Consider the following 25,602-nt stretch of genomic DNA (forward strand, 5'->3'; position numbering starts at 1 on the left):
CCCAACCCAGGGATCAAACCCAGGTCTCCCAAATTGCAGGTAGATTCTTTACTGTCTGAGCCACCAGGGAAGCCCAAGAATACTGGAGTGGGTAGCCTATCCCTTCTCCAGGGCATCCTCCTGACCCAGGAGTCAAACTGGGGTCTCCAGCGTTGCAGGCGAATTCATTACTGGCTGAGCTACCAGGGAAGCCCCTTATGGGTATATAAATATGTCAAAATTGATCAAACTGTACACTTTACATGCAGCTTATTGTATGTCAGTTATACCTCAATAAAGCTGTAAAAATATAAAGGAAAAAACTCAACCTTACCTTGATTGCTAGTAATTTAATAAAGGAGGGATCTCCTATAATAGTTAATTTGAATCCCCAAGAAAAAGAGGAAACGCTCTTCCAAGGAGGAGCTGCTCAGCACTTGAAGAGGTTGCTGGTAGTGTTGCAGGGAGAAGTCAATTCTGACTCCATGTTGGAACTGTTTCCTTGACTTGCTTTCCGTTGTTTTTGTTATTATAATCATACATAAAGTCCTACTTCAGAGAATTCTGCCCCTCTGCCTCACTGTTAAGTGAAAGTGCCTTTGTTCATAACCTTGTCCACCTGTAAATTGCAGAAGAAAGAAATTAACACATCCCCTTGCCTGAGGCTTGCCATTCTAGGAGATATTTGCAAAATTAATGGCCTTTTTTTTTTTTTACTTTGTTTCCTCACCTACCACTGCCCCCGCATCTCTGATCCATAAAAGAACCTGGTATCCACACCCAGAACAAGATGGTTATTTTGAGATGTTGCCATCTTCTGGATCAACCAGCTTTCCAAATAAAATTCCTTGCCTCAACATCTTGTCTCTCAGAGTCCTTGGCCTGTCATGTGGCAAGCAGAGTGAACTTGGACTCTGTAACAGTAGCAAGAGCAGCAGCTCCAAGAAAAAGTTCCAAAAGCTATCCCAAGGAGATTAGAATGGACATTTCCCTGATGGACATAACTCAGGGAGATATTCCCCAACCCATCCCCTATATCTCAAGAAAAACAAATTCACAAGGGGAGAAAAAAAAGTTCATTGCAGTTTTAAGTTCTAGCATCCCTATAGGATAACAAAGAACTAGGAACCAGGGCTCCTGAGTCTGATCCTACCTGCAAGTTCTCTCTATCCCCAGTGCCTGGCACTTAATAGACCCTCTTCACATCAGTGTAATAAAGTTATGTGACCAGACAAAGGAGGTGAACTGCACATCAGAACCAAGTTTCAGATCGAGGGCATTCAAAAACATGGTCAGGGGTTCAAACCCCATCAGGGCGCACCAAGTTTCACCTCCTCTCATGCATACACCCCATCTGGAGAAGGAGAGAGAAGTGAAGCAGGAATAGTCAGTTAAGTCCCTACTGAAGTTCTACTAAAGAGACAGTCCAGGAGGAAAGACAGGAACATTAAGACTAGGGTTACTTTGAGAAAAAAAGATTTATTTATGAAATCAAGGAAAATTTCAGGGCTTGAGTTGTTGGGGTAACAGTTTATGGGGTTGTATAAAGGGAGACTGCTTAGGAAGACCCATGGCTGGAGAAGTTTCTACTTCTGTGTTTTAACATCATTGACCATTCCCACAGTTCAGCCATCCTGGGATCAACTTCCAGGAACCCCAGAGGAAGCCAAAGGCGTGACTTCCATTACCAGAACTGTTTCCTGACTCGAACTTAGCAAAATGATTTCCCCGTCCCTGGACGCTTCTCTCAGCAGTCTCTTCATTCTTCCCACCCACACTGCATATACAACAAGGAATGTAATATTCCTTTTCTATTCTGTGGTAACTGGAAGGGCAGGAAGGAAAAGAGAAGTTCTGTTCCCCTTAATAGAAATGACTTTGACCTTCTGATGCTCTTTTGGCAGCTGCACCCTTTTTTTCCCCATCAGTTCCTCCCCTCTTCATTCTCCCAACCTTAAAGCAGTCCTGTGTCCATCCGCATAAACCCTGAAACTGACCTCATCTTCTCTAGGACCTAATCTACATAGCTCCCCTTCTCCTGGCCAAACCCTGGAGACAGGCTCTGCAGCCCTGCATGGCCCCCGGTCTTCCACGACAGCCCCTCCCCACCCTTCTCTCAGCCCAGTCAGTTTTTACTGCCAAACCGCTGCCGCCTGACCCAGTGTAACCCAGCAGGGGGCGGGCTGAGAGAAGGAATTGGGAGGGATCAATGTGGGGGCCACCGAACCGCAGTTCAGATATTTGAGTAACTGACCGCCTCCCTCTCACCTAGCGGTCTGACTGGTGGAGGGGTGGGAAGGGGCGGAGACCCAGGGGAAGTGACCCAGAGATACATTTTCATCAGTCTGAGGACAGAACTGGAGGGAAGAAGCCAAAGCTGAGTATCCCTTCATCCCGTTTCCAGGAATCAGACTTTTCAACCCTCTTTGCACCTGGGACAAAAAACAGTGACTTCATGAGACCAGGCACCTCAAATCTAGATACCTAGTCTAACATATGATCAAATAGTTTAGACTGTACATACTGAAGAAAATCTAGGTCTCTCAATCTCTTCTTCTTAAAAAAGATAGTGGACTGAGGAGTCCCAAAGTAGAAAGATTAGAGCTGTTCAGTCAGTAAGAAACAGATGTTAGAGAAAGGAGGAGTGTCAATACCCATTTTTACAGAGGGCTGTTTTTCCAACTGTGAGAATGCTGTTTTTCAAACTGGGTCTTGACTCATTAGTGGATGTAACCAATATGTTTTGATGGAATATAGAATAGAATAGAAATAATAAGGGTAAAAAAAAAAAAAAGGAAAGAAATAATAAGGGTAAATGGAATGAGGTTCGTGACATTGTACAGGAGACAGGGATCAAGACCATCCCCATGGAAAAGAAATGCAAAAAAGCAAAATGGCTGTCTGGGGAGGCCTTACAAATAGCTGTGAAAAGAAGAGAAACAAAAAGCAAAGGAGAAAAGGAAAGATAGAAGCATTTGAATGCAGAGGTCCAAAGAATAGCAAGAAGAGATAAGAAAGCCTTCCTCAGTGATCAGTGCAAAGAAATAGAGGAAAACAACAGAATGGGAAAGACTAGAGATCTCTTCAAGAAAATTAGAGATACCAAGGGAACATTTCATGCAAAGATGGGCTCAATAAAGGACAGAAATGGTATGGACCTAACAGAAGCAGAAGATATTAAGAGGTGGCAAGAATACACAGAAAAACTGTACAAAAAAGATCTTCACGACCAAGATAATCACGATGGTGTGATCACTCACCTAGAGCCAGACATCCTGAAATGTGAAGTCAAGTGGGCCTTAGAAAGTATCACTACGAACAAAACTAGTGGAGGTGATGGAATTCCAGTTGAGCTATTTCAAATCCTGAAAGATGATGCTGTGAAAGTGCTGCACTCAATATGCCAACAAATTTGGAAAACTCAGCAGTGGCCACAGGACTGGAAAAGGTCAGTTTTCATTCCAGTCCCAAAGAAAGGCAATACCAAAGAATGCTCAAACTACCACACAATTGCACTCATCTCACACGCTAGTAAAGTAATGCTCAAAATTCTCCAAGCCAGGCTTCAGCAATAACATGAACTGCAAACTTCCTGATGTTCAAGCTGGTTTTAGAAAAGGTAGAGGAACCAGAGATCAAATTGCCAACATCCGCTGGATCATGGAAAAAGCAAGAGAGTTCCAGAAAAACATCTATTTCTGCTTTATTGACTATGCCAAAGCCTTTGACTGTGTGGATCACAATAAAGTGTGGAAAATTCTGAAAGAGATGGGAATACCAGACCACCTGACCTGCCTCTTGAGAAACCTATATGCAGGTCAGGAAGCAACAGTTAGAACTGGACATGGGACAACAGACTGGTTCCAAAAAGGAAAAGGAGTACGTCAAGGCTGTATATTGTCACCCTGCTTATTTAACTTCTATGCAGAGTGCATCATGAGAAACGCTGGACTGGAAGAAACACAAACTGGAATCAAGGTTGCCGGGAGAAATATCAATAACCTTAGATATGCAGATGACACCACCCTTATGGCAGAAAGTGAAGAGGAACTAAAAAGCCTCTTGATGAAAGTGAAAGAGGAGAGTGAAAAAGTTGGCTTAAAGCTCAACATTCAGAAAAAGAAGATCATGGCATCCGGTCCCATCACTTCATGGGAAATAGATGGGGAAACAGTGGAAACAGTGTCAGACTTTATTTTTCTGGGCTCCAAAATCACTGCAGATGGTGACTGCAGCCATGAAATTAAAAGACGCTTACTCCTTGGAAGGAAAGTTATGACCAACCTAGATAGCGTATTGAAAAGCAGAGATATTACTTTGCCAACAAAGGTCCGTCTAGTCAAGGCTATGGTTTTTCCAGTGGTCATGTATGGATGTGAGAGTTGGACTGTGAAGAAGGCTGAGCGCTGAAGAATTGATGCTTTTGAACTGTGGTGTTGGAGAAGACTCTTGAGAGTCCCTTGGACTGCAAGGAGATCCAACCAGTCCATTCTGAAGGAGATCAGCCCAGGGATTTCTTTGGAGGGAATGATGCTGAAGCTGAAACTCCAGAACTTTGGCTACCTCGTGCGAAGAGTTGACTCATTGGAAAAGACTCTGATGCTGGGAGGGATTGGGGGCAGGAGGAGAAGGGGACAACAGAGGATGAGATGGCTGGATGGCATCACTGACTCAATGGACGTGAGTCTGAGTGAACTCCGGGAGTTGGTGATGGACAGGGAGGCCAGGCATGCTGCGATTCATGGGGTCAAGAAGAGTCGGACACGACTGAGTGACTGAACTGAACTGAATAAGGGTAAATATTATTTCAGGTATGTACACACAGGATGTAAAATGTATTTCTTACTTTGGATCATAATCAAAGTTTGAAAGCAGCTATTTAACAGGGCCATTTGTGATCAAAAAAGAATGAAAAGATTCCTTCCCCATGCCCCTTTTAGAAGAAACAATGACACCCAACACCATCCTGCCTCCCGCTTTATTCTCCATAGAGCTGGCTTCCACCCACACCTCCTCTGATGTCAACCATGCTGATTCCAGGGTTCGGGTTCTCAGGTCTGGGGTCCATAATGTCAGGTGAAGCTCCACCCACACCACCTCCAGTGGCAAACCCACCACCCACCACAGCCTGATGGAGCCTCTGCCAACCAGGATGCTCTGTTCCCTGAAAAAGGAAATTCAAGGATGAAATGCACACATTTCTATACCCTCAGTCTCTTCCCACCCATGCCAAGAGGCTAATGATCCTCACCTATCCGGACTGGAGAAGATAGCCAGCTGCCTGGGGGTCGGGAGAAAGAGAGAGGATGACTACACTTTGAATGAGTGGTGGGGAGTGAAGGAGATTCCGGAATCTGCAGAATCCCACTCTAGGAAACAACCGTGCATCGCTGGCCCACCACCACTCATCTTTCACTGGCTTCTCTCCACCCCAGACCCTAGGAAAGTCACTCAGCTCCTCTTTCCCATCTCTTATCCCATAAGTCAGGCCCCTTCAGTCTATCTGCTCGCTGACTCCTGACTGCACCCAGGCATTCTCCATATCATGTCTTCTCAAGTGACCTCACCTCAAACAGTCTATGCCCCCACAAGATATGTCCCACTCTACCTCCCTAGTGTCAGCTATCACCTGGGGCAAAAGGAGACTCCAATTCCCATCCTTAAGTCCCCTTTCTCCCAAGCTCCTTCCCTCATCACCCTGAGCCCATAACTCACAACAGAGAGATCCCATATTCTTCAGGACACAGGTTGCCTCACTCCTGTATGCTGAGGATTCGCAGGAGGATATTATACACATCCTGTTCCATATAGCCCTGTAGGTGGCAGGAAAGAAACAAAAGGAGATGAACAGAACATGAGAGGGAGAGTCTGCAGTAGAATGCAACTTACTATGTGCCCTCACTTAGTAGTACTTCTCCATAGCTGTTTCCTAATCTTCACAAGGAAGATAATGACATTGACTTTTCAGGACTGCTGTGAGGGTTACAATTGTGAATACGGAGCAAAGCACCAGGTACAAAAATAAATGTTCAATTCTTTGTAGTTATTATTGTTCCTCATAAAGGAGCAAGCCACCCACCTCTTCTTCCTTGGTGAGGGATAAGCTGGCTTGGGAGGAAACTGAAAGGGCATGTTCTGTGTACTAAGTTGCTTCAGTCGTATCTGACTCTTGTGACCCCGTGGACTGTAGCCCACCAGGCTCGTCTGTCCATGGAATTCTCCAGGCAAGAATACTGGAGTGGGTTGCCATGTCCTCCTCCAGGGGATCTTCCCAACCCAGGGGTCAAGCCCTCATCTCTTACATCTCCTGCATTGGCAGGCAGGTTCTTTACCACTAGCGCCACCTGGGAAACTCCCCAAGAAAGGGCATGCTGCTGCTAAGTCACTTCAGTCGTGTCTGACTCTGTGTGACCCCATAGACCGCAGCCCCATCAGGCTCCCCTGTCCATGAGATTCTCCAGGCAAGAACACTGGAGTGGGTTGCCATTTCCTTCTCCAATGCATGAAAGTGAAAAGTGAAAGGGAAGTTGCTCAGTCGTGTCCGACTCTTCGAGACCCCATGGGCTGCAGCCCACCAGGCTCCTCTGTCCATGGGCTTTTCCAGGCGAGAGAAAGGGCATAGGGACAGGAAAAAGCCTTTCTTTCTTCTCCGAAGAAAGGGCATAGGGACAGGAAAAAGCCTTTCAGTCAGTCAGAGAATTGGAAAGGAGGGGCAAACACCTCTTCCCTTCACATTCATACTCTTGATCTGCCTCATACTCTTGATCTGCCTCATGAGGTCGAGAAACCTGGTACTGGAACATTTAAAGTCCAGCTTTCTGAGAGATGACGTCTTTGCAGTTAAGAGAAGAGGCGCCAAATGCAATGCCCCCTGCCCAGCTCTCTGCCTCTACCTCCCCCCAGGCTCACCTGAGCAGCATTCAGCAGATGCTTCCTATAGGTAGAGATGATCTCTTCATGGTTCTTCTGGGAATCCTAGGAGTGAGCATCAGTGGGAGGTCATGTGACTCACCCTCCTCCCCCAAGCATGAAGAACAACAAAGGGAAGGGATCAGCTGTGGCAGGTGGGCTCCCTTGGCCCCTGAGCGCCTCAGCCTAGACCACTGCCTGGCCGGGCCTCTGGATCCCCAGAATCTCTCCCACAGACACATCACTGCCATTCTGCACGCTCTTCTCTAGCAGTGCCCATCTCCCGAGGACCAAACATACCTGCAGCTGTAGAGCAAGGCGAGCATTATCTCCCCGAACAGCTAGAACCTCCTCTGAAAGCTGCTCCAGCTTCTTCAACAATTCCTTGATCTGAGGCCAAAAGGAAATGAAGGGAATCAATGAGGCCCCAGTCATTTCCCACCCCAGGACCACTCAAAGTCAAGGTCAGTTGCCATTTATTGGGTATTTAATATCTGCCATGTGCTTTTACACACATTGTCTCATTTAATCCTCAAAACAACTCTTCTAAGAAAAACAATACTTCTCTGAGGGAAGTATTATCATTCACGTTTTGTAGATAAGGAGCCGGAGTTAAGTAATTTGTTAAAATCACACAGCTGATAAGTGATGAAATCAAGATTTGATTTTGAATCAAGATTTGTCTGAATTCACAGTCCACACTCTTAGCTCCTTACTGAATCCTGACTGACTTCTGGCTGCTGACCACTGAAGGAAATGGAGATGAGTTTTTGTGGTTCGTGAGGTTGAGACACAAATGCAGTTAATGATAACCAGCTGTAATAGGAATGGTGGCAGGAATGGCAGGAGTAGCTAACTTTTACTGGGTTTAGCCATTTGCCATGGCAACCCACTCCAGTATTCCTGCCTGGAGAATCCCAGGGACAGAGGAGCCTAGTGGGCTGCCGTCTATGGGGTCGCACAGAGTCAGACACGACTGAAGCAACTTAGCAGCAGCAGCAGCAGCCATTTGCCAAAATTTTTTCTGAGTATTTTAAATGTAATATCTTATTTAATGTAATCCTCATAACAACTGTTATTATTTTCATTTTATATATGAGAAAACTGAGGCTTAGATAACTCACCCAAGGTCAATCAGTTTGGGTTTTTTGTTTGTTTTCTGTTTGGCCACTCATGGCATGCAGGATCCTAGTTCCTAGGCTAGGGGTTGAACCTGTGCCCCTTGCAGTGGAAGCTCCAGTTCTTAACCACTGGCCCGCCAGGGAAGCCCCTCCATCAGTTAGTTTTGAAATTGAAATTCAAATGCAGACAATCTCAATTAAGAGCCCACTACACTATTTTCTTTTGCTCATTTGTCTAATCATCTTCAACACCAACATAAAATTCCTTCTTTAATTAGCCCCAGCCCACACTGATTCCTATTCTATATAACGTTCCTTCTACATTTATGTACTTTATATTCTGTCAAATGTAACTCCCTATAGTTTTTAATCCTTCTAAATTTGATCATGTACACAAATTTTAATAAGTCTGAACTCACTCATTGCACAAGCAGTTCTAGAATTACTAAATTCATTTGTAAATTGTTTTTTTTAGAATTCATAAAAACATGTCTTTTAGAAATATATACTTATATTCACTTTTGGAGCAATCACTAGGAAACTCGAGTATCTAACACAATGGTTTTCAAATTTTTTCCTCTGCATGGCACCCTCTTTGCCAATGAAACTCTTTTGTAGAACCTACTCTGATTGAGGTGAGAGGGGAGCTTCAGAACCCTGAGTCCCAAGTTTTAATACCTAAGCTCCCTTCTCTCTTGAATTTATACCTTACTTCCAATTTTCAACCCCAAACCCCCTCAGACCCAGGAGAACATTGTGTGGTCCCTGCAACTGACTGGTTCTGCTTGGGCTATTCATCTAACTGGCCAAAGATAGTTTCAAGTTGTGCGTGCCTGCCAAGTCGCTTCAGTCGTGTCCGACTGTGCGACCCGTGGACTGTAGCTCGCCAGGCTCCTCTGTCCATGGAATTCTCTAGGCAAGACTACTGGAGTGGGTTGCCATGCCTACCTCAAGGTGACCTTCCTGACCCAGGGATCGAACCCGTGTCTCCTGCGGCTCCTGAATTGCAGGCGGATTCACTACCGCTGAGCCACCGGGGAAGCCCCAGTTTCAGGGCCACAGACCCTAAGCACGCAGAAACCGTCCCTGATATTCCCTTCGGCTGGCTGGCCTGCCTGCTCACCTTAGCCTCCTTGTCCTGGCAAGCCCCGATGAGATGCTCCACCTTCTCTTTGAGCAGTTCCGCCGTCTTCTCGAACTGTTCGGAGCGTCCGCGCATCTCGCTGGCCTGGCGCTCATGCTCCGCGGCGCGCGCGGCCAGGTCCCCGCTCCGGCGCCGCTCCTCTGCCGCCGCCTCCCGCAGCCGACCCATCTCCCGGCAGGCCGTGTTATACTTTTCCAGCAAAGCCTTTAGCTCCTGGCCCCAAGCCTGGGCCTGGGCCACCAGGGAGCCCCGAGTTTTCTCGTGCTGCCGCAGGCTGGCCGCCTCCCGAGCCCTCAGCTCCTCCACTTCCTCAGTAGCTTGGTAGAGCAGCTGCTTTAGCTTCCAGACCTCCTGGCTCTTCCCGCTCATCGTGGCCTGAACGGCCCGCAGCTCTTCCTCCAGCTTCCCCAGGTCTTGCTCCAGAGCCGCCACCTGCGGGGAGGCCGAGGCCTCTGAGGAGACGCCTGGCTCCCCGCGGCGGGAAGGGGAGCCCCGCAGCTGCTGGTTTTCCTCTTCCAGCCGAGCCAGCCCCTGCTGGGCCTCGCGGTGCCTGGCCACCAAGGCACTGATGCAGGCCTGCAGGTCTTCGAGGGGCTCGGCGGCTGCGCTCCGTGCACTCCCCTGGCCTACCAGGTCTGGGGGCAGGCAGTCCCACAGCCCCTGGAGGCCTCTGTTCTGGGAGGCCAGGCGCTTCCGCAGCTTCTCGGTGGCCTGCTTCTCCAGGGCCAGTTCATCTGTCAGCAGCCCCACACTCCTCCGCAACTGCTGTAGCTGGTCCTGCGCCTCCGGCCTGGGCACAAACTCCTGCTGTAGCCGCTGGCTCAGGGACTGCAGCTCCCCCTGCAACCGCTGCCGCTCCCGGCCCAGCTCCCCCAGCTCCTCCAGCAAGTTACTGTTGCTCAGTCTCAGGGCGGACACTTCCTTCTCCAGCTGTCCCCTGGCCTGGCCTCCTCCTGGCATCTGGTCCCCTCCAGGAGCCCCTAGAGGCTCTCCCCGGGCCCCGGGGACCCTTTTCTCCTTTTCTTCATCCTCTTGGGTGATGGTCCCTGGGAGTGCCTTGGGTGCTTCCTCTCTGGGCTCCTGGGCAGGGGCCTTGGGTTTCATCTGCAATCCTGCTTTTGCTCGATCCAGTCTCACCAGCACCTGCTCCAACCTGGCCTCCATCTTCTCCCAGGCAGCTGCTGCAGCCTCAGCCCGGGGTGTCCCCAGAGCTCCCTCCAAGACGGATCTTGATAAAGCCCCCCGGGCTGCATCCTTTTCTCGCCACACCGCAGCCAGCTCCTCCCTCAGCTGTAGCAGGAGCTGATTCATGGCTGCTGTGCCCACTGGCTCAGCCACTGTGCTTGTGGGTTCAGACCCTGGAGCCTGGGGCCTCTCCTTCCGGCCAGCAAACAGCTGGTCAGTCTGATCAAGGCGAAGGGCCTGCCCATCACTGTTGGTCAGTTGCTGTCCCGTGGTTTTCCCTACAGTTTCAGACTTTGGGCTCTGGGGTGGCTCCTGTTCTTCTGGTTGGGACCTTCCCTGGGTTTCATACTGGATCTCCCCTGGGACTGAATCCTCAGCCTTCTTGGAAGCTAATACTGGGTTGGCTACCGCTGCAGCTGTGGCCTGCTGATGCTTCTTCAGCTCTTGTATGTGCTTAGCCAGCAGGTTGAGGGCACAACCCTGTTCCATGCCATCTCCTCCATGCCGGAGACTAGAGCCCTGGTTCTCTGGAGCTCTGGGCTCTTGGGACAGGAGGAGCCCCAGCTCCCGCACCTGTTCTTGAATCTGATTCTCCAGGCCCAGGTAAGCTGTAGCTTGAGCCTTGCATTCTTCCGTCTTTCGCAGCAGCTCCTGCTCCAACTGAGAAACTTTTCTCTTCTCCTCTTCATACTTCCACTTCCACTCCTCTGAACATGGATCCTCGTCCTCTTCTTCCTCCTGCTCCTCCTCAGGCTCTGCTCTCCATGGGCTCTTAGGTGGAGCACCCACCTGAGGCTCAGAGGGAGAGGTCTATGTAGAAAAAGGAACAGTGACATCAACCCAGGCAGCTAGCCTTTCTTCTCTTAGACTGTCTCGATGCCCCAATGATCCCTGCCTGGGAGACATCCCAGCGGGAAAGACTGGGGTGGGTCAGAAGCAAAAGGAGGAGGTGCTTAGGGTCTTACCTGGGATGCAGGATTCAGGTGTTGAACTGGCCCCTGACCTACATGAAAAGACATGGGGGAAATGAGAGAGGAGACAGGGCCCACAATCTAGCTTCAGACTTTCTCTGAAAGGAGTGGCCCCTCAGTGTTCATCCTTAACCACGCGTGTCTTTCTGGTGCCAGAAGCCACCTCTATTTGATGGATCCCTAAGTAGCCATCAGTGTTGGTTCCCTGTCCCAGAGATATGTTGGCTCATTTATTTGTTTCACTCATTTATGTATTGGACACTGTGCCAATAAGCACTGTTATAGGTAGAAACCAGGAGCCAATGGTGAGCAAAACAGAGGAGGTTATCTGAGGGGGTTACAGTATAGTAGGGGCAAGAGACAGATTGACCATCAAATCACACAAACAGATGTACAATTACAACTCATAAATGCTAGCAACAGTGCTAGCCAGAGTTGCCTTCAGGGAGAGACAAGGTTGCATTAAAGAATTTTGTGACCTTGCTTTTGGGAAGTGGGAGTCATCTCATAGCAGAAGCAATAAATAAGTAAATTCTCCACTAAAGTGACAGTTATTTATCACATGGATTGTTTCCATGGAAACAAATGGGATTCTAAGAAGCTTCTTGGATTCTAAGGCTATCAAGGAGCATCTTGGAGTCACAAAAGCGGATTGGCTTTACCCCCTCGGCCCTGCCGGTTCAGGGCCTGCCGCAGCAGCCTCCACAGCGGCCTGTCTTGTGTGCGTAGGGCATAATGCAGAGCATCATGCCCCGTGCTGTCCACTGCCCCCGCATCTGCTCCATGGCTCAGGAGCAGTTCAGCCACCTCAGCACTGCCTTTTTCACAGGCCAGGATCAGAGCCGATCTGTGGGGTGAGACAAATCTGAGCATAGGCTTTTCTCATGACATCCTGGAGTCCTGGTTTCAAAAAAAAACAAAAAATAAAAATCCACTTGCAAGGTCAGCTCTCACTCAGTGTGGTCAGGAGAACCACAGACTGTCACCAGTCAGTGACAAAGCATTAGGCCAGACCAGACCTGTTCAGATGTCATTCCAGGAACTGTGACATCAGAAAGCGGGGAGCCCATTTGAGGGGCTCCATTTTCATCTGCTTTATATGTTGAGGTTCTATATAAGTTCTTTACTGGGTAAACAGATTCTATGTCTTAGAACATAGGTTGAAAGCCAGTCAATTAAAATAGTGGTTCCAGGAGTATTAATTCTACTTCCAGAGTCATCTATGCCAGAAGGATGGCACTGGCAGCAGTAGAATAAGAAAGTATAAGGAAAACATTCTTAACTCACCAAGAGGAAAACAGTGAAGCCCAAGCAGGGCTCTTCTGAACCACCACTGGGAAGGAAGGAGGTTCCCAAGAAAACAGAGACCAATCTCCCCATCTCACACACACACACACACACACACACTCTTTGCCCAGTGGCTCCTTTTTAGATTGTCAGGGTCGGGATATGGGATGGGATGATAGAGGGCTCACTTGTCATTCTTGTCGGTGACATTGACCCGGGCACCTCTCTGCAGCAGCTGTGAGCAGATAGCTGCGTGACCACCCAGCGAGGCAATCATCAGGGGTGTACGTCCATCCTGCACAGATTGTGGGAATGGGGTTCATGAGCAGACAGGGGAACCAGGGCTTCAGGACGTCCTACCAACTCCCCTGTTCCCACACCTCTCCAGGCAAAAGCGCCAATCCTGGGGCTAAATACTCCTTCTCAGAGGGTTGGAAACTCTCCAGAAGATAAGCCTTAACCTCTCTGTGGAAAAGGAGGAGGGGCGAGGGAGAAGGAAGAAGAGGTGGTGCCTCACAACCCCTGGTCATGGAACTTGGCTAATTAACTTCAAAGAAAGTAGCAGCCTCACCATATAGGGCCCTGCCAACACTCACATTATCCAGGACGTCCAGGAAGGCTTCATGATCACACAAGAGGAGCACACTTGAGGCACAGCCAGAGGAGGCTGTGGAGGGTTACAGGATGATTGGGTTAAGCAGAAGCCAGAAGGGCACCTCTCAGACCATGATGCAGGACCCTCTCCAACCCTTTCAGCAGTTAACTCTGGCCTGCCCTTCCCCCACAAACGTTATTCTCCCCTCCCTCCTCACCTTCTGGTCCCAGCAGCCCCATTTCCCACTAGTCCCCTGGCACACACCTGCCCAGTGCAATGGACTACGATTTTCTGCATCTACAGCGTCTTCATTGGCACCATGCTGCAAACAGTCACAAAGGGAAGCAGCATGGAGCATGGTGTTAACACTGTCATCTCCCACCCTGTTGTATCTGTTGTATGACCAGCTTTCATCATACTATAGGGAGGGGCAGAGGGATCATGGCTTTGGCCAACTACTAGGCAAGTCCAATTTATTCCTTGCAGACTATAGGCAGCCTTGAACTTCAGCCCTGGTTGATAAACCTAGGGCCTAAGAAAAATCAGATTATAGGTAAATAAACACATTAAGGACAATAACGCCTGAGTCCATGTCTGGTACTTTAGGATCATAAATGAGAATCTTGGAAAGAGCTAGGAAGAACAAAGCAGAATATCCATTGGCACAATGGCCTGGTTGAACTGGGCCTTTTGAAATTTGAGATGCTTATCTCTGAACTTTCCACATGTCATTTCACATGTATATTTCTCTTTGTACTCCAAGACTACAAACTCCTCAAGAACAGACAGCAGACTTTGGGTTTAATATGAACACCTCTGCCATCCTTCCACCCGCCCATCATCACAGCAGTCAGTCTCCACAGTGGCTCTGCCAACGGTGAAACTCGATACACGCATACTGACTGACTGGGTGTCAGTGCCTGGCAATGCTGCTTTTTGATGTGCCCTGGAGGGCAACATTAAGCTGGGTGCCTGCACATAGCAGATATTAAATAAATACCGACGAATTAATGAATGAGAGATGACCAGCTCTCTTACTGGGGATGTGAGGGGTACATTTGACCAAATGTTGCTGGTGAGTACAAGACAAAGTCAGGAGTCTCTGGGTCCACTTCTTCCTTTCAAAAGAGTAGTATCAGGGGTCTCTCTTACCTGCAGCAGGACCTTGACACATTGTGGCTGGCAAGAAATGGTGGCCAAGTGCAGGGCAGTGCTTCCTAGAAACAGAAAGAAGCAGAGAAAGGGAGTAGGTGGCCCCATGGATGCTGATGACTCACAGGGAGAGAAGGCAAGAGACGCACAGATAATCAGAGGGAGATTAGAGAGAGAAACTCTCAGCCACATGGGGCCAGAAATTCCTGTTCCCCAAGTGCCTGGTACCCACAGTGGAGGTGGGAGTGAGAGTGAGGTAGGCCCAGCTTGCAAGGAGGGGAACCCCTGAAAGCAGGCTGGCTGGGACTTACAAGGAGAGAAGCAGGGGGGACTACAGCTGAATGCCCAGCAGGGCCCAGGACTGCCCTACCCCAACCCCTCACTGCTGCTATAAAGGGAAAAGCAAGCAGCATGGCCCAGTGCTCAATCTAACTCACCGTCCTCATTCTTGCTGTTGATGTCAGCCCCATTGGCAAGTAGTATAGTCAGACATTCTGTCAGCCCTTTGGAGGCAGCCAGATGAAACCTGCCAGAGTCAAGGCCGGGAGGCAGAAAGATAAAGGGACCTCATAAAGATGAGGAATAGTTTTACTCAGTTAGTCATGTCCAATTCTTTGTGACCCCATGTACCCCACGTCAGCTTCTCTGTCCATGGGATACTCCAGGCACGAATACTGGAGTGGGTTGCCATTCGTTTCTCCAGGGGATCTTCCCCACCTGGGAGAATCTTCTAAGCCCTGCCTGCTATGCTCCATCAACCCAAAGCCAATTCCAAAGGCAGAAAGGAAAGCTCTGTTAGCCTGACTTTCTGAGAAAGAGAAGACTATGTAAATGGCCTACTGTTATAACGTCAGAGGAGGCCATAAGCAAAGGTAGAAAGAAGAGCTATGGGTCTTAAGCAATCTGAGTATCTCAAGGTGTCCAGGGAACACATAATTATCTGTCACTCTGAGCCCAATACCCTTAGCAGACTGGAAATGTCACAGAAAGAGTGGGCCAGAGCAGAGGGCTGGACATTTGCAGGCTGACTTGGGCAGAGATAAGGAATAATATCCCTCTTGTACTAATCACCTCTTCCAGCCACATGATGCTCATGGCCACCACTGTACTCCTAGTGTCTCAAGCATACATACCCTCCAACTTGTGCAATGAAGAAATACCCTACTTAGTGTATGTTTCAGTTTTCCATTTATTTCATGGCTTTATTCCTTTCTCGGTCAGTTTTGCTGATGTGGGTCTTGCGGTGTAAGGACCCCAAGGACAATCTCTACTCCCACTTTGTGCAGCACTTGAGAAGTAGTGAAGATTTATTTATATACTTGCTAATTAAGACAAAAAAGGGCTCTGAAGTTATAGATGTTTCCTAGTCTTACATCATATTCAGGTTTGAGGTTTTTAAAGAGAACCACATACCAAGGGGGAGAAAGAAATGGCAACCCACTCCAGTATTCTTCCCTGGGAAATCCCATGGACAGAGGAGCCTGGAGGGCTACAATCAATGGGGTCAGAAGGGTCAGACACGACTTAGCAACTGAACATGACACACATACCAAGGTGGGGATCAAGAGGACTTACTTACGGGGACTGGCCGTTTGAGTCTAGCTTAGTGGGTCGGGCAGATTTCCTGGAGGCCAGGGCAGCCACGCGTCCCACGTCCCCCCGCTGCACTGCCTCCAGCAGCTTCTGATCACGGCGGTTCCATCTCTCCACCTGGACCAGAACAACACATTGTGAGAATCTAAGAGGTTGGGGTAGAGCCGAGGAAGAAAAAAAAGATGGTTAGGAGGCCAAGCAAGGGAAAAGGGACATCCCTGAGGTCCTTTCAGTGTTCCACAAGTCACTCTCCCTAGGTCATTGAATGCTTCATAGTTGGGCCAGTTCAATATTCACCAACTCACATGCCACTGAGGACTACTGCCAATTACTGCCGGCTCTGGACCAAAAGGGGCTTGGAGTACTGAATTAAAAATCATTGTTTGAGTCCTGAATGCTAGTATTTCAAATGTCTTTTTTTTTTTTTTTAATCAGCATTTTGATTATTTTTAGATGCACAGCCTCCGAGCAGTCCTAGCCTTGACTCCTTCCCTTTTGGTCGTTAGGGCTTGCTGGAGCAAACTGAACCAAACTGACCATTCCAGACTTGGGTTCACCTTGCCTCTCAACCCCCTGTGCTGCTCTGTTTTTTGTTCTCAGATATTTGAGAAATCAGGGCACCTAGCTTTGGGTCACAGTTAGGAGCCTAAGTACCTAGCCATACCATCTCTACCCATTGGCTTTGGGGTGCAAAACTTGGAGGAGAAGCACAAAGTTTCCATTTTTCCCTTCTCATACCCAGGCCCTTTGGCTAGTCCCTCTTCCCCTTCCCTGGCAACACCAACCAAAAGGCCAAGATAGGTCTTCAGCTATGGAGGAGGCAGAAGAGACAGTTGCCCTCCTCCACCCTGCCATCCCTCCTCATTTTCCTGGCGGAGAGCAGCTGTTCCAGACAAGAGCCACACCTGGGCATACATTGTTCTACTATGCCAGCTTGACTCTTTCAGGTGGTGGGGTAATTACAATAATTGAAGTATTACAGGGCATGAAAGAGCTGTGTAAAAGCACCCAGAGCCAAAAGCCTAGAAAAGCCTTGTTTGGTCCAGAGAAAGGAAAGGAGGAAAGGATACAGAAATCTGTGGAATGGTGAAAAGAGCCCTAGGTGAATATTTGTCAGCAGGCCTAAGTTCAGGGCCTGGTTTGACCACTTCCTCAACTATGTGACCTAGAGTAAGCCATTGAACACCTCTAACCTGTTTCCTCGTCTATAAAATGAGGATACTAATTACTACTTCACATGTTGTATGAAATGAGCTAATGTATATAAAATCTGTTTGTAAACTGTAAAAAGCCTTACAAGTATACGGCATCCTTATAAAAAAAAAAAACAGGCAGTGGTGGGGGATTGGTGGTGGTACATTGCATTTTACAAGGTGTGATCGAAACAAGAAAGAAGCTATAGGAGGTGGTGGGGAAAAATAGAGTCTCTGGAAGCCAGCTCATTTTCAAATACTGTTTACATAGCCAGGGCAAATTATTAATCAAGAACAGGAAAGATTTTAAATGCCTACACCATAAAATTATCTAAGGTAAGTGGATCCTGAGGTAACACTCCTGAGGTAATTCCTCGTAGCCCTTTTAAGTGCTATTTCAATTAGCCTCTCAACGTTCCTGGAAAGTAGTTAGGGCTGATATTATTTTATCTAGTTGACAGAAAAGAAACTGAAGTGCTCTGAGGTTAGATAACTGTCCAGGGGCACACCACAGAATAGTGGTAAAATTGAGATTAGAACCCAGGCCACTGGATGCCCTATCTTAGTTCTCACCACCAGGTCATATTAATACAGAGCTATGGAAGGTTTATTTATTTTCAAATAAACAGTCTAAGACCGCCTCCAGGGTAAAGCCACCCACGTTCAGACACTAATCCTGGCAAGAGGAAGAGTCTCCAAGCAGGTTAATTCTCAAAGGACAAAATAAGCAAAATGACTGCTCAACAGACTGAGATGTAATAACACATTATCCAATGTTCCCTGGGGGCTATGTCACCCTCAGAAAAGGCAGAGAGCTAGAACTACACCTCCACCACAGGACACCACCATTAACTGACCTCAATCTGAAGTTCTCTGTTTAAAATTATGATTCTAACACTTTCTATCCTTGTGAACTAAGGCATGTAACAACTTCTCTGAACCACAGTTTCCTAATAAAATAACACTATATAAGGCACCTAGCTCTGTCTGTCACATAGGAGGTACACAATAAACATTAGTCCTAATCGCTATCCTTCTCAAACTTGCTGGGCACATTTTGGATGTTCCTGGGCTCAGAATTCTCCATCCAGGGGAGTGGGAGGAAGGGCTCTTGCTCCTTCTGGCCAATAGTCAAGCTGTATAGATGGTAATGGTATATCTTAGTAATGTAGATAATTCTCTTTCCAGCTAGATAGTTTTAAAATCTATCCCATTTACTTTCTATAATCTTGTTATACCAAGAAGAATTTAAAATAGGTAGAAATTCTTCATGGCCAAACCTCTGCAGAGCTAGGGTGAAGAAGAACAGAGGGGAAACTCCCTGGCTGTCCAGTGGTTAAGACAGCATTTCCAATGTAGGGGGCATGGGTTCAATCCCTGGTTGGGGAAGCAAGATCCCATATGGCTGCATGGTGTGGCCAACAAAAACAAAAACATGGAAGGATGCCTCTGAATCTGAATTCCAAGATCTAGTCTATTTTTCACCTTGGGAAAGAGGCACTGAATAACCATCACAGCCTCAAGGGAGCAATCACCAAATTAATTAGTAGACTTGAAAACAAGGATAAGCTTTGTATTTCTGTAGCCAAGACTAGGGGTGCCTTTGTAGAAGTAATTGCGGCCTCTTCTTATCTCTGGCTGTGTGCCCATGAGCGTCCTATGAAGATGAAACATGCCAACAGTAGAGAGAATGGCTACCGCTGTGTAGGATGGATGAATGGAAATGGTTTTGCTGCCCTGTAGAAACCAGGAGTTGACCCTCAATCTTTAAAACGCAATTGAGGGACTTCCATGGTGGTCCGGTGGCTGAGACTCTGTGCTCCCAATGCAGGGGGCCCAGGTTTGATCGCTGGTCAGGGAACTAGATCCCACATGACAACGAAGAGTTCACATGCCACAACTAAAGAACCTGCATACCTCAACAAAGATCAAAGATGCCATATGCTGCAACAAAGACTCGATGCAGCCAAATAAGTAAATAAACCCTTTTTAAAAAAATAATAAAATGCAATTGACACTTCTCTAACCTGATTCAGTGCCTACTGTTTAAAGCTATTTTCTGGTTTACTTCCTACATAAGCAGAGTAAGCTAACATGGAAGACACTCCTTGGGACTAAAACAAAATGAGCTCATAGGAGTTACGTTTTTGTTTGTTTCTTGAACTTCCTATATGTATTCTGGATGACTTAGATTAATTTTTAAATGAGCACTGATCCTTCAGTTCTCATCTCAGTCTGAGGGTACACTGAACCCAGGGGTTGGAGAGAGGATGGAAAGGGGCAATCTTCTGCCATGACTAGGAAGCTAGGCTTTGGGAGTGGTCAGGAAGGCTGTGACACTACTTCTCTGACAAACTGGTTCGGAGTGGTTAGCCACCCAGGGAGTGGAGGAATTTATCATGAGAAGTGTGGGGAAGTTTCATGAGGAAACAATTTACAGCTTAAACTAGTCTATTTTCAATCTTATTAGATCCCTACCCTGACTGAGGAAACAGTTTTTGTTTTTGTTTTTGTTTTTCCAGCTAAGTAGTTCTAAATCCATCTAATTTGCTACCTATAATCTTGTTGTACTAAGAGTTTAGAATGGGTAGAAATTCTTCATGGCCAAACCTCTGTAGAGCTGGGATGAAGAAGGACAGAGGGATGCTTTCCAGTTTCAATATTCACTCCATTGTTCAGTCCAGCTTCCTGAAAAGGAGGCATGGACCAGCAAATGGAGCATCAGGAAGAATGAAACAGTTTCCCCATTCCTAAGGAGAGGCAGACTCCACAAACCTGAAAGGGAAGAGCAATGTGGAGGACTTTCAGTAACTAAAGAAGAGTCCATGTGAATAAGAAAATCATCATGAGTTAAGACACTCTGGGTTGCCTCAGTTTCTGGTACCTTTAATAGTCATTCAATAATGCCTTTTGATTGGTTGATTAATGCATGGAAACTAAAGGGGAAGCAAACGTAAGCGGGATGAGAACAGGCCTCAACAGAGTACCTACTCTTGCCTCATAGCTTGCTTTCAGATTTCTGTGACCTGCTCATGCAGAAGATGAGCATTTCTCATGTTTGCTCAATGAATGATAACAGTAAGTCAAGTTAGGCTAAGCAATGTTACTACAGGTAGTTGGCCACATTACTTCTAAATGAGCCACCATCTCAGTGTCCACAGAAAATTTCATCCCCGATAGGAGGTCTGTCTGTAAGAGATCTTCAGAAAAGAAGCATCTATATCCTCCCTTAGCCACTCTCTTCTGTTGACTTTCTCCCTGTGTCCTGTTCTGGGAGAACCTCTGTTCTGGGAGTCAAGGGAGGGGATTGACTTCTAGGAACTCTCAGTGTGAATCCACTTTATCCTCTTCTTCTCTTACCATCACCGTTCCCCAGCTAAGTCAAAGGAAGCATATTACGAGCCCTAAACAACTGGATGAGGGTTTAGAATGAAGGAAGATTCTGGGAAGAAGCAGGCAAAAGGCCTTGACTGACCCAAGAACCTGTCTGATGACCAGGCACTGCAGTGAACTGGCCAGAGTGGAATCTTCGGACAATTTACCCATTCCTTGGGGAGCAGCCAGGCAACTGTGCCTCCTCTGGCAGTGCCTGTCAGTGTGGCCAGACTGGACTGCAAGATTAACCCACAGAGAGCAGGTAGAAAGAGATCGGGGAGCTGAACCACCACTGGACAGAGACGGGCAGAGGTTGAAGGGGGAGAACAGGAGAAGGCTGCTGCTATGGGAGTCCCAACTGGAAAGAGGTTTGGAGTGTTGTTGTCTGAGCCAGTGGTGGCGATGAGAGAATGGGAGTGGAAATGGTTATGGGGTAAGATGGGGACAAGGACAGAGAACACTATGAAGAAGGGGTAGGGAAGGCAGAGGGCTGCAAGTACTTGTTGGACTGAGAGCAAGGATAGGACCATAGAGGAGAGCAGGGTCGTGAGGATAGAGCAAGGGTGGGAAATGGAGTGTGGGGCGGTACTTGGGAGATGGAAAGGATCTTGGGGCTGAGCCCAGGCTGGGGAAAGGACAGACGCCTGATGGCAGTTCAGTACTGGGAAACAGGGTAGAAGTAGAAAACAGCGCCTTTACGAGAGAACCAGGGGCTGCAGGGAACATATCAGAAGTTGGGGTGTAGATTCTAGGAGGGCAAGAAAGGGTCAAGGGAAAGAACCTTGGGGAGGGCAGAGGTTAGGAAGGCAAGTCAGAGGCTAAGGGACGGGGTCTTGAGGAAGGCAGGGCTGGAGGGCTGCACTATGGAAGTGGAAGAGCTAGAAAGACGGATAGAGATAAAATGCCATGATGCGTGGAGTCGGGACTCAGGACTCTGTCACCACAGGGCTTGGACCCCAGCCCCATGCCCAGCCTCCCAGACATTTTAGCACATACCGCCACCTGTGAGCTCGAGCAGGAGAAGATGCGCTTCATGGCCGGGGCCGGAGCCACGGGGGGAACGGGGACGCGCGGAGAGCCGGGCCACAGGTTCCTGAACCCACAGGACTCGGCTGCAGCTGTGTTAGAGAGCTGTCAAATGCAGAACGGGATTCCGCCCCAGACCCGCCCCAAGACCTATCGCGTTCAATCAGAGACTAGAACCCGAGGGCTGGGCTTAAAACTCCGCCCCTCGCCCAGCCCTGCTCGGCCTTTGCGGAGGTCGAAGTCCTGCAGTCTCCGCCCGAGAAGTGGGCTTGGTCTCAAACCTCGCTCTCCCAAGCCGAACCCGCTCCCGGCTCTGACTTGCTCAATCCCAAAAGGGAAGCCACCGGCTCCAGCTAAAACTCCTCCCCTGGCTCCGCCCCTCCCCGCAGTTCCACGCGGCGGTCCCGCCCTCAAGCCCTGCCTCGGGCCCGCCCCTCCGAGCACCAACACAAGGTTCTCCGCGTCTGCTCGGATCTTAGCAACTGTAGCATTTAACCGCTCATGACGATTTGATTCTATCCAGAGACCTTTGCCAACTTAGTTACCTTTGCTTCCTCCCTCCATTCCGCGGCCCAAAACCCAGGCACAAAAAAGGGTTTGAAGAGAGCGTTTTGGAAACGGCAGGAGATTGTGGTACCGAGCCAAGGACTGAGCAGGATGACCCACCCCAACCTGAAGACGGGAGCTTCAGGCCTAATATCCTAACACATCTCTAAATTAGAAAAAGGCATAGGGAGAGGAAGGGTGTTTTGGTTTTTTTTTTTTTTAGCATCTCTTTCCACAAAAATACTCACAAAACTGTCTTCACTGTTTCCACTGCCCTTTAAATTCAGATTCTCAGCAGTTCGTGCTTGGTCAGTTGCAGCCAATCTACCTGTCTCTTCTCCTTCATCCAAAGAGAGCACACTCAAGTGCATAGGAAAGCCTACAGAATAAAGTTGAGTTCTCAATGTGATTTACAAGGTTTATTAGGAGCCACACCCTACATTCTCAAGTCTCATCTCTCACTACTTTCACAAATAGCCTAATGTGGAGGCTGTTCTAATCTACAGTTCCCTTTCCAACTGGTGATTAATCCTCCCTGGAATATCTCCTCTCACACTTGGTGGTCCTTCACACTTGGTGGCCCCTCAAGACATAAAAAAATTTTTTCTGTAAACTTTTAAAGTCCTGCCAACCCCACCTAAAAAAGTATGCCTCTTGTATGTGACACACTTCTTGTGTGTGACTGTTGTCCAGCAACAAGCTCTCTGTATTTGCCATTATTTGTTTACATGCTTGTTTCCCCTACTAAACTGAGCTCTTTGATGGTAGAGGTTGCATTTTATATTATTCCCATTGCCTAGCACATATTTGGAGAAGGCAATGGCACCCCACTCCAGTACTCTTGCCTGGAAAATCCCATGGACAGAGGAGCCTAGAAGGTTGCAGTCCATGGGGTCGCTGAGGGTCGAACTTCACTTTCACTTTTCACTTTCATGCATTGGAGCAGGAAATGGCAACCCACTTCTGTGTTCTTGCCTGGAGAATCCCAAGGATGGGGGAGCCTGGTGGGCTGCCGTCTATGGGGTCGCACAGAGTCGGACACGACTGAAGCGACTTAGCAGCAGCAGCAGCACATCAGTTCAGTCGCTCAGTCGTGTCCCACTCTTTGTGACCCCATGAATCACAGCACGCCAGGCCTCCCTGTCCATCACCAACTCCCGGAGTTCACCCAGACTCACGTCCATCGAGTCAGTGATGCCATCCAGCCATCTCATCCTCTCTCGTCGGTGCTTAACGTCTTATGAGTGAATAAACAAAGTAATGAATGAAGGAACAAAGGAACAACAATAAGAAACATTGAGCAACACCTTTCTGTGTGTCTGAGGCAAGCTTGTTGTTCTACAGTTGCTTCTCAAACTGGCTGTGCTTCAAACGAAGAGGTAACAGGCTTATAGAAGAATAGATTGGAGTTAGAGAAAGTCCCATCCTGGAGCTGAGCAGCAGAGAAGAGAGAGATCTCTAGGTGGAGAAAAATATTAATCGTGGAGAGAGAATGAGATGAACCAGTCTTTGAGGATATCCATCTCCCTTTGTGGGCTGACTCGGGATAAGGAGGGGAAATCTGTCAACATAACCATGGCCTCAGTCCCTGACCCAGAAACAGTGTGTTCCATAAAGGTTGATGAAATGATAGCCTATGTGCTGAGAGCCACCGTGGATCCTCCAGCTACAAAATAACACCAGCTTGCCACAGAATGGTTGTCCTGCCTGACATTGCTTTGCCAACAAACGTCCGTCTAGTCAAGGCTATGGTTTTTCCAATGGTCATGTATGGATGTGAGAGTTGGACTGTGAAGAAAGCTGAGCGCCGAAGAATTGATGCTTTTGAACTGTGGTGTTGGAGAAGACTCTTGAGAGTCCCTTGGACTGCAAGGAGATCCAACCAGTCCATTCTAAAGGAGATTGGTCCTCGGTGTTCTTTGGAAGGAATGATGCTAAAGCTGAAACTCCAATACTTTGGCCACCTCATGTGAAGAGTTGACTCATTGGAAAAGACTCTGATGCTGGGAGGGATTGGGGTCAGGATGAGAAGGGACAACAGAGGAAGAGATGGCTGGATGGCATCACCGACTCGATGGACATGAATTTGAGTGAACTCCGGAAGTTGGTGATGGACAGGTAGGCCTGGCGTGCTGCAATTCATGGAGTCGCAAAGAGTTGGACACGACTGAGCGACTGAACTGAACTGAACTGAATAAGCTAGAACAGCCACTGTTCTCAGGGTTACGCAACAAAGACAGAGACATGGTCTCTAGAAGCCTATTGCTGAAGCAGCCATGTCCCTTGAGGATAACAGAAGAACCCTGGGTGTCTAAAGAAATCTAGTCAATCGGATTTCTACCTTTAGAACCTTAAGTTAATCACCTAATTATCGTCTTTCTGGACTTGAGGGCTTATTTCAAAGGGGATGAGGCATAGGGTAAGATTTAGTGGCAGGAGATAATAACACATAGGAAAACAAATCTGGAGAGTCTGTGAAGAGCAGGCAAGTCACCAGATCATGAGCATCACTTGGTGCTTCAATATACCTCCTCAGTCCTCACAATGCAGGTTATGTAGGGTAGGTTATAACAAATTATTTTTATAACAGTAGTTACGATTTATTGAGTACTTACTATACGTTCACTTTACTTGATTACCTCATTTAGTTCTCACAATCCTAATACATTTATTTTAAAATATTTGTTTGGCTGAGCTATGTCTTAACTGTGACTTGCGGGATCTTCAATCCTCGTAGCAGCATGTGGGATATTTACTTGTAGCATGTGGGATTTAGTTCCCTGACCAGGGATTGAACCCTGGCTCCCTGCAATGGGAGTATGGTGTCTTAGCCACTGGACCACCAGGGAAGTCTGAACGTTAATAAGTTTAAAGTCAAGAAAGTAAAGACTTAGAGAAGTTAAATCTGTTCAATGTCCAACAGGTTTTATGTGGTATGTTGTTTAGTCAATAAATCAGGTCCAACTCTTTTGCAACCCCATGTACTGTAGTAGCCTGCCAGGCTCCTCTATCCATGGGGTTTCTCAGGCAAGAATACTGGAGCAGGTTGCCATTTCCTTCTGCAGGGGATCATCCTGGACCAGGGATCGAGCCCGCATCTCCTGCATTCGCAGATGAGTTCTTTGCCACTGAGCCACCAGGGAAGCCCTTCAAGTGGTATAGCTTAAATTCAAGTCTGTCTTCATTCTTAACCACTGTTCTACACAGCCTCTTATCTGAACCTCAGGGTAGTCATGGCTTGCCCAAGGCCATATAGCTCATAAATGGCAGACCTGGAATTTCGATCTAGGTGTATGTGCTTACCAAACCAAACCTACACATTTTACACTCTATGCTCACGTAAGCAGGTGAGGATTGCAGGAGGCTAGGGCACATCTCCAGTAGGAGAGTCACAGAAATCACTTCAAATCCTTCATAACTTCATCTTCCAGGGACTCAACTGTATAGGGTCTCAGGTGAATCAAGGCTCCACCTCTCACAATTTGTGAGCAGTTTATATCCCAGGGAACTCAAGAAGAACCAGAAG

At 47.8% G+C, this 25,602-nt stretch overlaps 1 protein-coding gene across 4 annotated transcripts; it reads right to left on the minus strand.

Moving 5' to 3' along the window:
- Nucleotides 1-312: 312 nt before the first annotated feature.
- On the minus strand, nucleotides 313-21,990 carry ANKRD35 (ankyrin repeat domain 35). Of its 4 annotated transcripts, XR_015160892.1 has the most exons (15): nucleotides 21,501-21,990; nucleotides 15,923-16,053; nucleotides 14,781-14,869; nucleotides 14,344-14,408; nucleotides 13,456-13,513; nucleotides 13,193-13,263; nucleotides 12,785-12,891; nucleotides 11,972-12,156; nucleotides 11,304-11,341; nucleotides 9,133-11,148; nucleotides 7,189-7,278; nucleotides 6,889-6,954; nucleotides 5,695-5,792; nucleotides 5,231-5,260; nucleotides 4,944-5,143 (listed from the first exon to the last, which is right to left on the minus strand). XR_015160892.1 is itself a non-coding variant. In XM_086392244.1 (14 exons), the coding sequence occupies exons 1-13, from the start codon at nucleotides 21,537-21,539 to the stop codon at nucleotides 5,733-5,735; spliced, it is 3,015 nt and encodes a 1,004-aa protein (XP_086248370.1). In that variant the 5' UTR covers nucleotides 21,540-21,990; the 3' UTR covers nucleotides 313-598; nucleotides 5,695-5,732. The 4 variants fall into 4 exon arrangements, 3 of the variants coding, with proteins under 3 accessions (XP_086248370.1, XP_086248369.1, XP_086248371.1); XM_086392244.1 differs by lacking the exons at nucleotides 4,944-5,143; nucleotides 5,231-5,260 and adding an exon at nucleotides 313-598; XM_086392243.1 differs by lacking the exon at nucleotides 5,231-5,260.
- Between the last annotated feature and the right edge of the window lie 3,612 nt (nucleotides 21,991-25,602).

Source organism: Bos grunniens, chromosome 3 (genome assembly GCF_055505025.1).
Source record: "Bos grunniens cultivar Pamir isolate PY7600 chromosome 3, Bosgru_T2T1.0, whole genome shotgun sequence".
Classification (NCBI taxonomy): domain Eukaryota; kingdom Metazoa; phylum Chordata; class Mammalia; order Artiodactyla; family Bovidae; genus Bos; species Bos grunniens.